Raw genomic sequence first — 15,910 nt, forward strand, 5'->3', positions numbered from 1 at the left:
CCCTCTGCTTTAATGGTAGAAGAGGCCCCCTAAAAGAGATCTCCAGCGGGTCCGCAGAGAAGCCCCACAGCATGTTTCCGGGGGGTGGTGAGTAAGACAGGCGCTTTGGGGGCTATCAGTGGCGGACGTCACAGACCATACCTTTCAGTCCCTCTCCACACTCCTTCATCTCTCCTGTGATGTAGCTCAAGGCTTTGCTGAGTCTCTTCCCCCCAGCGGCCATAGAGCTCCGAATCCAGGAAGTCCTGGCCGTGCTGGCTTCCGCCTTTATCTCAGAGCTTTCCTCCATGGTATCCAGATCCTGCCCGGGGGCCAGAAATAGGTAAGAATCTTCTACAGTTTTGGGATTTTCACACCAGGTGACATTTGAAGTCACTTGGAGGACCAAACTAAGATTTTCGCTTGAGATTTTGTTAAACTGCTGTTTAACCATCTCTTTCTAGATTGTTTTGTTGGACACATCATCTTATTTGATAATGTTCAACCTCAGTGAGGTAGGATGAGGTGGTCTCTCACCCTTGTTCTGTGGATGAGGACTTGGGCGTGCAGAAGTTCATGTTGCGAGGGTCAAAGTGATACGGGAGAATGAAGATTTAGACACACATGTCTTGATTTTCTTAAAGATCACTGTCTTACATACTTTCTAAAAGAAATTATTTCCCTACTTAGCATTCTAGTTTTTGAATTTTAAACACAAAGGTATGAGATTAAACACATAAAGATTCTTAGAAAAACCCTAGCACAATCTTATTTCCTAAATGCAAACTGAGGATAAATAATGCAATGAAAAGGTATGAAAACTCACAAAGCAAACTGTGAAAAACAGACATTTTTCATCCACGTGGCTACATTTCTGAAAACACAACTCGAGACGTTTGCCTAAATTAGAGCACCCTTGACAGACTGCAACTCCCCACCCTGCTGTGGGCTTCAGGGTGCTGTCTCCGGTCTGCGGTCGCCATACTCACAAGCAATTCCACTGTGGGCTTCCGATATGGGTAGGGAAGTGGCTCTTTGGTTTGTCTGTCCTGGTGGTCACCTTTTCCAAACACTGGAATTGGAAAGAAAGAGAGACCCATCAGTTCAGACACCTGTATTTTGGCCCTTTGACAGTAATTTCTCCAAAGACTTGGGTTAGACCGTTTGGCATCTTCTACTCCACGGAGAAGCATAAAACCATGGACTCTTATATGCTGGGGACGGCATATAAGATGGCTGACGTGCTGCCAGCAGAGATTGGAGAAAAGGGGACCCGAGATTGTGGACCATCAACCCTCCGTGTGTTCCCCTCCGGATCTTCTGCTCAGCATGCCTCTAGAGGGCCAAGGCAGAAATGCCTACGTGTCCCAAGGTCATGCTTTATGGCATGCACATGTCATGTTCTCCTCCATAAAAATACTTCTTGTAATACTAGTCTTTTTCTTCTATCTGATCTTCCTGTTCTGTGTTCTTAGACCAATGGTGATTTCTGTGATGCAGGAAAGGAGTGAAGTAAATTTCACAGGAAATTATACAGAGATGATCACCCAGGCTGGGGTTAAGGCAGTTATGTAGTTCATGGAAAAGAACCTGCAGCCTGGAGAAGCTTTTTAGGCTTGGATAAACTGTACCGAATGTGTGGTCAACTATAGCACATGGTATGATGTGTATCAACACACTGGACTTAAATTGGTCATGTGCTGTGGGATGGTCTGTATGTCAAATGTGTTGCTGATTGGTCAATGAATAAATCACTGATTGGCCCGTGGCCAGGCAGGAAGTGTAGGCGGGACAAGGAGGAGAATAGAGCTGGGAAGTGGAAGGCTGAGTGGGGGAGACACTGCCAGCCGCCATCAGGACAAGGAAGATGTAAAGTACCAGTAAGCCACAAGCCACGTGGCAAGGTATAGATTAATGGAAATGGATTAATTTAAGCTGTAAGAATAGTTATACAGTTTGTAACCAATATAAGTCTCTGTGTTTATTTGGTTGGGTCTGAGTGGCTGTGGGACTGGCGGGTGTCAGAGATTTGTCCTGACTGTGGGTCAGGCAGGAAAACTCTAGCAACAGTTATGATGAATAATTCAGTTTCTGAGGATATTCCAAGGGCATTTTGTAAAACTTGAGACCCTAAGGGGCATAGGCTGAAGACCGTGGATGGAGTAACATATAGATGGGATGACAAACCAAAAGTGTGGGAACCTAGAATAGAAGGAAAATAGTGGCCTCCACCAAGAAAGGGAGATGGCAACTTTAATTCAGATACTTTTTATTCCTCCTGAAGGAGTGTGGAGACAATGTGACAATTGATGGGGTGATTACTACAAACTTTATTGAGTTCCTAGATTGAAAAGAGCTGCCAAGAAAGGTGAGCTTCCTTTCATACAAGCTCTATAAATTAGATTAGGTCTTCCTTGGAATTGTTGGATATAGAAGGACAGAAGTTGCTGACCTGCAGGGACAGATTTCTTGTCTGAGGTCATTGTAGCCCACCAGTCATGGGGCTTAGTGTTTGCAGAGGGCTGAGGAGGAACTTAGGCAGCTACAGGGGTCTTGAGGTTGGAGCAGACTGTGTGAGTAGGAAATGACTGTCTGGTACATTGACCACTGTTCGGATTTTTACCTTTTTTGCAAATTCGCATGTTGCTAGCCTTTGGGTCAAGTGCTCAGAAGATTGTATAATCATTAATAATAAAAATAGATTATGCTTGCTTTGGTGTTAAGTCTGGGATAGTTCCTGTGTTTAGTAAAAGATGATGAAGAATATATTGGTGATTTTCTAAGAATAATTTTTGGAATCATGAGAACATTTTGTATTGGGTGATTTCCCCTTCTCTTTCTGTTCCCCCTTTTCTTATGATAATAAAAGACTGAGGTTACCAGGGAAAAAGCAGACGCTAAGAGAAGCTGTAGCAAAAGCTAAGAGAAGTTAGAGAAGCTAAGAGAAACTAAGAGAAGCCAGGGAAATAAAAGAAACTCAGCAACTGCAGAAGCCCGAAATGACCTGTCAGCTTGCATGAACTTTGTCTCTGAGTCGTTACTGCGCCTTCCAGGTATCCCATGCTTCAGACCCCCGAAACTGCTGAGGCTGGTCCCTGGCACTTATGGATAAGACTCCTTCTTTTCCTTTGTTGGTCAGGCCCATTGGGGCGTCTCTCTTTGGGGAAAACTCCACATCATCATGAAAACAGGACATGAAGGGATGTAGGAGGTTCCGAGACCCCAGTGGCCCCTAATCAAGATGCCTCTACTCAGCTTGACCTCTGTATTGGCCTCCTGGGGGGACAGTGGCTTCTCTGTGACCTCTGTATCACACAGAGACTTGTAGGTACACGAAAAGGGACTGGGAGTGGAGTGGACAGTGGCAGATGCACAGAATAAGTTCCAGTCTACCGCTTCACCACAAGTGGGACATGTGTATCTCACATCACCCCCCCCCCCCCCACCACCAGGCTTGGGGACCATTAGGAAGAAAGGGCGGGAAGGTTGTAAAAGCCAGAGGTTGGGGAGAATTGGGGCAAAATGGGGCCTTCTGGACATGGCAGGACCGTTACACTCATAAACTAACAGCAGTTGTGGTTGCTTGCCCAAGACCAAGCCCATCAACATTCGAGCACATACGGGTATGGACCCCTGCCCCTAAATGAGGAGCTATGGACAGTTGAGGGTTTCTGGGAGCAAGAGAGTCATTTTTCTGTGAGAGTATAGCCAGCCCCTGGTAAGTCAACCACACTCCAGCGGCTGGCCCCATACCCAGGAGTACGTGGGCAGCACACATTGGACTTGATGGGTTATATAAAGGAAAAGAAAGGAGGACATGAAGTTGGTGGGTATAGTGTGGAAAGGGGACCACGGGTGGGAAGTGAGTAGTTAGGACGCGGAGTAGTGGGGGAGAGGTGATCAAAATACATTATGAAATTCTCACAGAAGAAAACATTTTAAATATTTATTCATTTGATGTGTGAGTGCTTTGCTTGCAAATATATATGTGCACCACATATGTGCCTGGTGTCCACAAGGCCTGAAGAGGATATTGGATCCATGGGGATCATAGTTCTAGGTGGCTCTGAGCCACTGTGTGTGTAGGGAATCAAACCTGGGTCCTCTGCAAGCGGATCTTATTCACTGAGCCACCTCTCCAGTCTCAACAAAAATATGTTTTGATTGAAAGGAGCTGGGATGTTGGAGTCCTTTGCCTGTTTCTCATAAAGTCATGGGCAACCTGAGTTTGAACTTGGCAATGATTCCCCTCAGGCAGATGATTTGAAAATTATTCCCTTCCCCCTTCCCGTTTTTTGATTACAGTATTTACTTTTATTTTTGAGATGAGGTCTCACTATGTAGCCTGGCTCGTCTGGAACTCACAGAAATCATCTACTTCTGCCTCCCAAGTGCTGGGATTAGAGGTGAGTGCCACCATGCCTGGCTATGATAATATCTATTTTTAACCTAATGGTGGTCACACATTTACTCTGTGTCTAGCCAATAACCTCACACCATGCTTGGGCAAGAAACACTAATTAAACCCAGAAAATAAGGAAAATTCTTTAATAATTTTTTTGTCTTTGAATTTTAGCATGATATCCCTGTAGGTTTTGAGATGCCCGTGTGTCCTTGTAATTCTACAGAGCTCTCATCATGTGACTCTAAACACCTTCCATTATTAGGCTGGCTCATTTTTAAGGATGACCCTTTTCAGTAAAGTCCTCTTTGGACTTGGTACTCTGGTGCCCTCCTGTGGTCAAGTGTGAGAACGGCAGGCTGGGTTCTGCCTTCCTGTTTGCAGTCTGCTGTTCCCCTTAGGGAAAACTACAAGGGATGTACCGGAAGGCACCCTGTCCCCGCTTGTGAAGAATCAGGGACCACGAACACCAGTGTAGGAAACAGAGAAAATGTACCTGAACTTGAGGCTTGCATGTGTGGCCTCCCCTCTGAGACACCCTCTGACCCTCTTGCATCTGTCTGGAGCAGCCTGCCAGGCTTCAGTGATTCCCACAGACTTCCCCATCCCAGGCCTCTTTGCACGGGGATGCACTCCCCTGTGCCCCCATGTACAGGGACCCCTCTCAAAGACCTGCATGGCTCTCTCTCTCTCTACTTGCAGGATTCCCCATAACCACGCTAAGTCCCTTGCTCTAACTTGGCTGACTTTAGGTATAAATGGATGAAATTGGACAAATTACGGAAAGACAGTCAGGCACTGAGATGGGAGCTTGTGACACCAGGGGGCACCAAGGCAGGGGTCTGTTCTACCCATTGCAGTGCTCCAGTATAACCAGCTGGTCATGTGTAACCAAGGCTCTTCGGCTTCCCCTGGGGGCGCTGTGGTGGGGTCAGAGCGCACTCTTTCCTGTTTAGAGGCTTCTCTGTCCCTCCGCTGATGGGGGGACTGTCTCTCCAGGATCATCGCGATTTGCTAGAACCTGACCTCAGTTTATAGGTTCAAATTTCTGGTATCCTCCTTCACTCAGCTCTGGCCTCCTTCTGGGGTCCCCTTCTGGCCTGTGGAGGACCCCTTTCCACAGCTCTCCTCTACATTGGCTCTCTCACCCCGGTCACTGTCATGGTGGGAACGTTTCATTAGCCTTCTGAAGCGGTGGACTTCAGATTCTTTGTTTTGAGAGGGTTTCCATACATAGCCCACCTGGCTATCCTCCTGCCTTAGCCTCTGGAGTGCTGAGATCGGAGGCTATGACTATGACTGTGTGTGGCATGACCAGTGTTTTAGGAATTGGTGGCACATTTGAATCTCTTGAAGAGCTCTAAAAGATCTGGTTGCTGGCCCAGACTGTATTCCTGATAGGTTAAATTTGAATCTTTGGGAAAGGGGTTGCAGGTAATTCCAGAGCTAAATTGAGACCTTTGTCAAAGCCCATCACACTTGTTCTGGATTATTTCCCCATTGGGCAACGCGTGTTCAGAAATGGGGAAACCTGTGGCTTTGGTCTGTGGTCATCTATTTAAAGGACCCCTGTGTAGTGGGTACTGCCATTGTGTAGATATTACTGTTGCCTGCTTTGAGATAGGAAGCTGGAGCCTGAGTGGGAGGTAGAGAACGTACACACCTTTGCTCCTCCTCCGGATGGATGACCACTCGATGTGGAACACGCTTCTCCGCCTTGGGAGCACAGTCTCGGAGCCCTCCTCTGCCTTCCACTGGCCTGCTCCGTGTGACTGCTCTCCACTGCCACCTAGCCAGGGGCAAGAAGAGACAAGTCAGTAAGCCACCTGGTCTGCATCTGCAAGAGCCAAGCTGTGCAGCCAAGAAGAAGAAGAAGATCCAGAAGCTAGAGAACAGTGGGTGATGCTCCTTGATGCTGGAGGAATATTTGTATGCCACACACTAACCTGTGCCATTTTCATACATACAAAAAGGATGCATCTGTTTAATAAACTAAGGCAACATATGAAAGGGACAGTTTTTCTTAAGATGCTCAATTTTAGAAGCTAAACAACCAGATGAATGGATGTAGATGTGGATAGAGGTTTTGGGGGTGGGTAGCTGGAGAATGCCTAGTGAGACTGAGGCTGAGCTCATCCACCAGGCAGAGTCCACGATGACCTGGATTCTTGTATTTAGTAACTCAGATTCTGTACTGGGGCAGAGTCGGGAAAGTGGGTCAGGGCCACCTATTACTGTGTCTAGTAGAGTTGATGGCCCGATCACAACAAAGCGAAAGCCAGAATCTGGACCCCTCTCACATAGGTGATACTGAAGGAGCAGCCTGTGGTCCACAGCCCTCAGCCGGGCCAGCCGAAAGCTGAGAGAGAGAGATGGGAAGGGGTGCTCCAGCGAAGCCGGAAAGTGAAACAACCAACTTCCAAAGGCTTGAAAACACTCAGAGCAAAAGTGAGTGTGAATTATTCTCAGCACCTAGGAAGCGTTTTCAGAATGCTCTGAGTAGATTCCGGGAACATCAAGAGCATCGAGAACACAGGTGTCTGCTGTTGTAGAAATGAGTTGTACCATCCGTGTAGTAGAAGGAAGGAATGGAAACACTGGCTGGGATGCAGAAGTCATTACTTTCTGCCCGGCATTTTGCAAATCATGTGTAACCTCACTGACACGTTCCTTAATTGCAGGATGCAATTCTTCCAGAAAGAAGTAGACTGCCCCTGGAGGGCCGACCTTCTCAACCCGACCTGTAAATGATGACAGATATCTCGGAGTCTAATCTCCCATTTCTTTCCTATACTCTAACAGAATCAGATAACACTTATGAAACACTCTGGAAGAAATTGTAGCTGTCCACACACCAGACGCGTCCTCAGGGAGGGCACTTCCCACTGATGGCACTGGACTCCTCTGCTCCAGGCAGGATGGTCCCCTCTCCTCGGGGAACAGCTACAATTTCCCGCCTGCTTGCCCAGACTCTTACCGAGCTGGGCCTTAAGCAGAGTCCTTGACTGGCAAGACACTTGATTTCCTCCAACACTGCCACTACCGATCACACATCTGGTAGATGGATGGTAGGTGCTCAGAATGTTGTTACATAAATTAACGAGGGATGATCATCCTATGCATTTTAATTTCTGAATGACAGAGCAAAGAATGAATGGCTATACCAGGGCATGGAACATTTGTGGGTGTGTTTATGTGTGTATGTATTCATGTGCATGTGCATGTGTGTGTGAGCACACATGTATCTGTGTGTAGAGACCAGAGGTTTACATTGGGTGTCTTCTTCATTACTGAGGTGTCACGGTGTAGTGAACAGAGACCGGGCCCAGGGGCTCTGATGGCCATGTCCCTGTTTGCGTAGAGGTTCAGGAGCACGTCCCATCAGCACAGCTGCAAACGTTCTGGGGCATGTGGCTGGGAAGTGGTGTCTTTGGTGACACCTGTGTGTCACTGCCAGCAGCTGAGTAACTCCTGGGTGTGCAGCCTGGGATAGGAACTGTGGCTCTTCCCTCCCTTAACCAGCTTTATTAAACATCTCAATGCGTGCAGCTTCATTCAAGGGCTGTTTGGATCATCCTGGGGACACGGTCCATGTCCTCAAGGGTGGCTACCACCTCATGTTGTAGAAGGCAAAACTTCACTGACCTTAGAGTTCTCATACCTCTAAAGACACCTAATGCAGAGAAACGTCCACCATTAAAGTGATCAGCGGGAACAAAGATTTTGTAGAAGAGCTTGCCTATGAAATAAAACTTTCAGCTTATTGAAATTTCTTTCAGGGAGCCAACCCCTGCTCCCCAAAAAAACTCAAATCAAATTTGATATTTTTTCAAAGAGGAAAATTCATCTCATGTGTCTTTTTAAAAATCAGCCCACCATGGCCCATGCCTGTAAAATCAGCTCACGGTGGCCATACCTGTTTATACCTCCACAAGCTGCCTCCCTCGGGTTTGAAGCAGTTTTTCTTTCTCCTGGAGGTTGATTGATGCTGCCTATTGATGCTCACAATGTCCACCATGAGGAGCTTCTGAGCGTCCACTATCGCGAACCACTTGTCCCCCCCAGCTCCCTGGCTCTCACGCTGTTTTTCACAGCCAGTACACTCCAGGCAGTACCCGAGGTACAGTGCCAGAATGACTGGTTCTGAGGCATCATATCACAAACAACTTGGGGTTGTCCATTACTGGTTACCCTTTGGTTACCATCTGGTCAGATATTTCCCTATGTTGAGCTTTGTGCTATGACTTTTCATTGCCAGAGATTCTCTCTCTCTTTCTCTCTCTCTCTCTCTTTCTGTGTGTGTGTGTGTGTGTGTGTGTGTGTGTGTGTGTGTATGTGTGTGTGTGTGTACGTGTGTGTGTGTGTGTGTGTGTGTGTGTGTGTGTGTGTGTGTGTGTGTGTGTATGCGTTTGTGTGTGAGCTGGGCAGGGGGAGGCTTCTGAGTGCTAAATGAGATGACTTTTTCTTTTCTTTTTAAAATGATTTCTCTGTATACTGAGTGTCTGCTACGTATGCGCACGCGTGCGTGTGTCATGGAGGTCAGAGGAGGGTGTTAGATACCCTGGAGCTGGAGTTATGGGCAGTTGAGAGTCACCTCATGTGAGTGCTGGGAACCAAACTCAGGTCCTCTGGGGGAGCAGGAAGTGCTCTTAATGTTGTTCCATCTCTCCACCTCCTTCTTACCTTACAACTTTTATTGCGCTGGCTTATGCAAGGTCATTTTTAGGCAGATAACATATTTTGAACATATTCTCTTCCTCATACACTCCTACCTACCCTATGCCTTCTCACCACCACCTTTCATGACCCCCCTTTCTTCTTCTAGACGGTTTCTTTTCTATTTTCACATCATCTATACATATATGATTCTTGTGGATTTATAAAGTCTAGGAACAAAGGAGAGAGAATATGTAATATTTGTCTTTCTGAAACAGATGAAATTTTCTTAACATGATTATATGTAGTTGCATCTATTTTTCTATAAACAACATAACTTTATTCTTCATTATGACTATATATATACATACATATACATGTATTGATATATCTCTCTCTATATATATCTATATATCTCACATTTTCTTTATCCATTCCTCTGCTGATAGATACTTACAACATACCTATTGTGAACAGTGCTGTAGCAATGATGTGTGAGCATCATATGATGACTTGGAGTCATTGGGTAAATAGTCAGAGTGGTATAGGTGATGGCTCTTTTTTTCCTTTGAAGCTTCGTAAACTAAAGTTAATGTTTTCAAAAATCATTCTATACACTATTGAGGCCTTGAATGTTAGAATTGGAAAAGAAAAATTAAAAATTTGAGATTCTTTAGTTGGATCCTCTCATTTTACCGAGTGGGAATTTCAGCTTGGAGGAATGGAGTGACTTGCCTGTGGCCAAACTCTTTGCAGAGGCAAGAGTAGACACTGGCTCTGCCTTGTGTTTTGTGTTTAAGATGTGTTTCCTGAATCCTTGCATCCTATAGGGGTTTTATTTTGTGCTTCCAAATGCCAGGGTCAACTAACAGTATTCTAAAATCCAATATTCGTTTAGTGATTTCTTCCCTTTTCTCAAGAAAACACCTTCCTAAATCTTCCCAATACTGCTGGACTGGGCAGTGGCCTGAAAGGCAGATGGATGAGGAGGATTTGGTTCACGAGGACACTTTATTATTTGGAATGCCAGCTTCTTAACACACCATTTTTTATAAATGTAGGGTATGATTCTTTGTAGCCATGAGATAAGTACTCTATTAATAGTTGATGCTTTGAACCGCTCTTTCCCCTCGTACAGCTCATTAGTTGGCCAATGGATCCACCTAAATTTTGATTTTTTTTGGTGCTTTTGTCTCACCCCATAGGGAAGATATTAATACGTATAAATGAATTGATATTTCATTTAAACTCATGAAATCTTATGAGAATCTTGTAAATGAGATTAGAGAGTCAAAAGGCAACTATAACTTAGGCAATTCTCACCTCATTTCCCTTTAAAATGATATTGCACTCTCTTCTGTCCAGTCTACACCCTCAGAACTGTGGGTTAGCAATGCCGGTCTTTCTGAGGTTGATCTGTCTTCTTCTAATCTGTTCTGTATTCCAACTAAAACCAAGTTTAAAATTTCACTTTCTTACTCAATAATCTAAATGGCTCCACAATGCCCCGGCGCCTCCGCCTGGCTTCGTAGATATTCTGTAATAGGGCAAGTTTCATTATCCGGCCTTCTGTTTTTTCCGTCTAACACAGGTTCTGCCATGACAGATCAGCTCTTCGCTGCTTCCCAGAGTTTCCTGAACCTCCACACCTAGGCTCTCCCCTCCCCCTCTTGCCTTGTTTGTGTTCTACATCGCCCATGAAACTCCCCTCGGCTTATTTTGGTCATATGGATCTATCCATTCTCTGAATTCTCTCTCATTGCATTTCACAAAGTATTCTAGGTTATGTCTTTTGGAGTTTAGGCTGCGGCAGAGTTTTTGCGTAGCTCAGGCTGGCCCTAAATTTAGTCTTCTTGCCTTAGCCTTCTGCGCCCTGAGATTATAATCACACACCACATCAGCTCATAGTAGAATTTTATACCCATAGTTGCAACACATGTGAAATATATTTGATAAATATTTTCCAACCTAATTAAACTACTTGGAGTGACCAATTCTTCCATAACCAAGTGACCTTGAGTCTAGGCAATGGTGGAAAGAAACCAAGGCTCAGAGAGAAGGGTCTTACCTGGGCCACATAGCTGGTCAGTTATAAAGCTAGGTATTAACATCTTGTTTTGAATTTTATTCCTGCAATGTAGGAGTTTCATAGCTAGCTAGAGCCCTTCACATGAAATCATTTGGCTTGTGACTTTTTAAAAGAGAGCATAAATTATTTCATCCATCAAAAAGAATAACAAAAAATTACAAAAATAAACACCATTGGAAGCAAATTGTCCTGGGTCATTGCTGTGGGACTTCTCTGATGACGACATTTCCACACTCTCTTCCACACACTGTCTTTCTTGCCCTTCCCCTGTTATCTATGGAAGGCATAGCTAATCAATTGCAGAGCTTTACCAGTAAGTTTAGATCCATCCTCAATCCTTAACACAATGACCGGAACATCTAATGCTAATCAGAGTTGGCCCTTGAGGGCAAAATTGTTTTCCTTTCCAACATTACGGAAGGGTGTAGGTGGGGTACACATGAGAGAAGGGGTACGTCAGGGTGTGGTGTTGACAGTGGGCCGAGGCCACAGGTAGATATATCTAAGCCTCACAGGGTGCCTTTTCCCCAGCAGAGAGATTAAAAAGCCAAAAATAAAGGGCAGAAAAAAAAAAAGACAAAATCCTCCACTGTCTAATAATAAGACTCTAACTACTTGCAGCCAGACCCAGTGGACTTGTGATATTTTATATAAACAATTACAACCATTCTCCTAATGATTCTTGGTGCTTCTCCATAAATGGCCAGGAAGGACAAATGGGGTTATAAAATTTACTACCTAACGAGATAATGAGCTGCCCACCTCTTATCTACTCAGATATGACTCATGAGACAAATGGCCCATGAGAAAAGGCCGAATAACTTCTCTTAAATGCCATTAAAGAGCCCCATTGTCCCTTAGGGGAGTGATCTGTCTCGCAGAACTTGGCTGCTATGTTCCTGTCTACAGTATATGCTCTTTGTTACAACTTTTCTGTTGGTTCTGGTCTGGTAAACACTTTCACCCTGAACCTTGGGCTTCCTTTCCTGGCAGGATATTTCAGTGGCTGAGCCGGGGAACCTCCCCCACCCCCTCGCTCCTTCACTCTGAGGCTTATGGTGGTTGGCAAAGTGGCCAATGGGCACCTGAAAATCTCTGAGATCCGAAGGCTTCTGGGGTGAGACTTCAGATAGCTGCCACCCGTTAAGGCATGAGCTAAGGAGTTCATTTTGGTTGGTTTATTATTCAAGGGCGAGGGGCTGCTTTTCTTCCTTTTGGGACCCCCATCTCAACGTGTGATATAGGGACAGTGACAGCTCGCTTGGCATGAGTCCACACAGACTGTGACGACCCCTTCATTCCTCTGCCCTCACTGTCTGTTTCCTGTCTGTCAGTCACCACCACAGAGCAGGTGGGAGCAGGCATGTGTAGCTGATGATGCGTGCACCTGCAGCTTTCCTTCCCAGCTAGACTTCCTGCTCTGAGAGGCCCGTGGACAGCCACGAGAGGCCCATAGACAACCACGAGAGGCCCGTGGACAGCCACGAGAGGCCTGTGGACAGCCACGAGGGCCCCGTGGACACCCACACTTTCTTTTATAAGTTCATTGTCTGGCTTGTCTGCTGCCTCCAGCCACAGCTGCTCTCAACAGGTGCTCTCAACCACACCTCAACAACTGCTTCCACTTTGCTGCTCTGACCTCTCTCTTCTTCCTGTCCCCTCTCTTTTCCACCCACAGAGCTTTCTCCAATGGCACCTATGCAGTTGTGTTCACACTCTCTTGGGACCTGTGTACAGGAAATTCAGAGAGCAGTTAAAAGCAAGCCCTTCCCCAAGAGATGGCTAACAGGAACTCTGGTGCCCTCTGAGTACATAGTCCCTTCTCCATGTCTGACTTTTCCCAAATGCAGTTCAACCTAGGATCATTTAGTCAGGATTCACCTTCACTAGAGAATCCCAAAGGCCCACTGAGGCCTTTGGCTACCATGGTTATCAATATCATCCTGACCACGTGATGCACAAAAGGTCCTGCATCTGGTCTTTATCAAGCACCTGGGCAGTTGAGGTTCCTGCTTGTAACCCAAATATGGCCTGGCCAGGCTCTGTCACTGTGCCTGACACAGAGTCCTGCTGGTCATATTGGGCCACTGGTGTAGAGAATGAAAGAGGAAGGAATGACAGGAGCACATATTGTCTATCTATTGAAAAATATGATAAAGGCCCTGTGTGTGTGACAGAGAGAGAGATGAGCATGTGTGTATGTGGGTGGGTGTGAATGTGTACCTATGGGTACACGTGCATGTGCCTGTGTGAGTGTGTGGAGGCCTGAGGAGGGTATCACTGTTTCTCTATATCACTCTCCACCTTATTGAAACTGAGTCTTCCACTGAATCTGGTGCTCATTAGTTTTTTTTTTTGGGGGGGGGGGGGTTGAGCCTAGCAAGCTCCAACAAGCCTCCCATCTGTGTTCCTGCCTCCCACCAAGTACTGGGGTTACTTTCCCGCACAACCTTACTGGCTTTTCCGTGGGTGCCTGGGCTCCGAACTCAGAGCTCATGCTTGCATAGCAAGCGCTCTTACCCGCTGAGTCACACATCCATCCTGGGAAGGGCATGGCTGCAGCTGTTAGCTATAAGTGATGGGAAACAATGCAGGGCCTTCTGAGCACACTGCCCTTTTCAGTCTGGAACAACTGAAGCTTCTGTGAAAGCAAACCAGCCTGAATCCCGAGAGTCCGGAGGCCCAAGCTATCCCGGCCATATTTTACAAGATAAGACTCTCCAGATATGAGTTAAACACTAGACCAGGGGCTGTAGATTCCACCCTCGACTTTTTAGACATATGTGGCCTTCAGGTTCTTTAATGATTGGGAGGAGACCTTTGGCCAAAAAGGTCAACCTGGAGGAAGAAAGGGATAAGAGGCAGGTCCACTTAACGGCAACAGTCCTCCCTGCCCACGTCGGGAAATCTTAGGGCTCCACCTAATCTCGACGTAGTCTAAGGAGACTATCCTAAGTCACCAATCAAAGGACCTTCTCCTGCTGTTGCTGTGGCTAGCCAGGACATTTCATCTGAGAGTGCCCAAGGCTACCAGGCTACAGGCCTCAACCATGGCCATGTCCAATCTGCCAAGTAGAGGCCCTTTGAAAGTGAGATTGTCTCTCTTTCCCTAGTGAGGAATCAAACCCAAAAAAGGATGAATGCCCCTGATTCTGCTCCTTGACTCCAAGGAGCCCCACAAGGAAGGAAACCCATCTCCCTTTGAGGAGTATGTGGCTCTGGGGTGGTACAGGCTCCTGCATTCTCAAGGTCTGTGGATGGCACTTGGATAACTCTGTATGTGATGGGGAGAAAAACCATATTCCTCTCTGATACTGGGCAAATTTCCAGCCTTACCACTGTCTCCAGTTCGACTTTTCAGTCCTCTGTCCCTCTTACTGGTACTGATGGCAAACACCAACCAACCTGGTTTACATCCCCTTTAATCTGTATGATAAGCAAGTATCTTTCATTCATTCCTCATGATCCTGCCTAGGTGCCCTGTTCCTTCCCTAGTCAGAGACACCATGCCCACATTTCAGGCTCTTCCAAGTTTCTGAGATTCTAAATACCCTTGCACTCAACACCAAGTCCCTGTCCAATCATGGTCCAGAATCATCTAGAGCCTTAAAGACCTTCCCTGAGTCACCACTGGAGACCTCTACCCCACTCACCAAGTTCCTTTTAAACTGGAACACTTCCGTTCCTGGGTGCCCATTAACATCCACTCCCATCATAATGTTCTTAAAGACCCTGACAGCTCTTAGGGTCAGAAATCAGAGGGAGTACTGATACAGATTTGGCCTGTTCTTCCCTCATGACCCGCACCCATGAAGCCATCTGGAAAGAAAGACATATCCTCGCTGCTGAGAATACCAATAAAATATGCCCCTGATGGTTTGGGCCTCCTAGAAGCTATCTGGCCTTGAACTCAGGTGGCCATTATGTATACTACATTGCAAGATCCACCCAAAGCAGCACTTTGACACTTCTCTGGGTAAAAGCTGAGTTGATTAACAAGCCAAACAGGAAGCTTAGCTTCCACTCAAGCCTGCCTTGGGGTCTCAGTATCCCTCCCACCTCCCCCTTCAACATATCAACTTAAGAGACTCAACAGGCTTTAGATTAGGTCTTTACAGCCACCCCAGAGGGATGGTTACAGAGCCCAGAAAATAATCACTTGCTCCCTCAATCCTCCTAATGGAAAAGACTTAAGAATCTTCATTAGACGACACATTTGAGAGCTAAAGTTCTCCAAATTCTAATCAGGCCTCCTTTCACAGACACAGTCATTCTTCACATAGTCTATTTCCAAAGTTTCTCCCACTTGTCAGGGAAATCCCAGAGGAGCCATCAGACTCCATCTCCTTTTATAGCCTGTCCAGAGAGGGAGCTATGCTGGTAGACTAGCAAACAGATTCCACTGACATCCTTCCTGGTGCAAGGGGTGGAAATATCCCCTAGCTGGTGCATACCTTAACTGGGTGGATGGAGTACTCCTCACAAAAATAGAAAGGGCCTCAGAGATAGCCAGTAACCATAGAACACAGTATTTCCACTCTGGGTTCCCTTGGTCCCTGCAGTCTGGCCTGACTTTCATTTCCAATATCATTAAGGAATGAGCGAGGCTCTCAAAATTAAGTATTGTTTTTATTTAGCCTGGTGCCCTCAATCTTCTGGGAAGGTCAAAAGGGCTAATCTAATCTTTGTAACAGGCCCCTCCTCTCATTGAGTTAATATCACTAAGACAGACAATCGCGGCTGTCGCCAAGATCTGAGACAAGCATCACCTCAAGCTTATTTTC

General features: G+C 46.1%; 1 protein-coding gene across 1 annotated transcript in view; it reads right to left on the reverse strand.

Annotated features, from left to right (window-relative positions):
• Slc14a2 (solute carrier family 14 member 2) overlaps positions 1-15,910 on the reverse strand; it is a 358,539-nt gene that overhangs the window by 12,829 nt on the left and 329,800 nt on the right. Inside the window, exons 13-15 of the mRNA XM_052742634.1 lie at positions 6,045-6,170; positions 969-1,051; positions 142-301 (exon numbers count right to left, since the gene is read on the reverse strand). Coding sequence (XP_052598594.1) covers positions 142-301; positions 969-1,051; positions 6,045-6,170 — 369 coding nt within the window. The remainder of the gene's footprint in view (positions 1-141; positions 302-968; positions 1,052-6,044; positions 6,171-15,910) is intronic.

The sequence above is a fragment of the Peromyscus californicus genome, unplaced genomic scaffold (genome assembly GCF_007827085.1).
Source record: "Peromyscus californicus insignis strain IS unplaced genomic scaffold, ASM782708v3 Scaffold_17__1_contigs__length_78620276, whole genome shotgun sequence".
Classification (NCBI taxonomy): domain Eukaryota; kingdom Metazoa; phylum Chordata; class Mammalia; order Rodentia; family Cricetidae; genus Peromyscus; species Peromyscus californicus.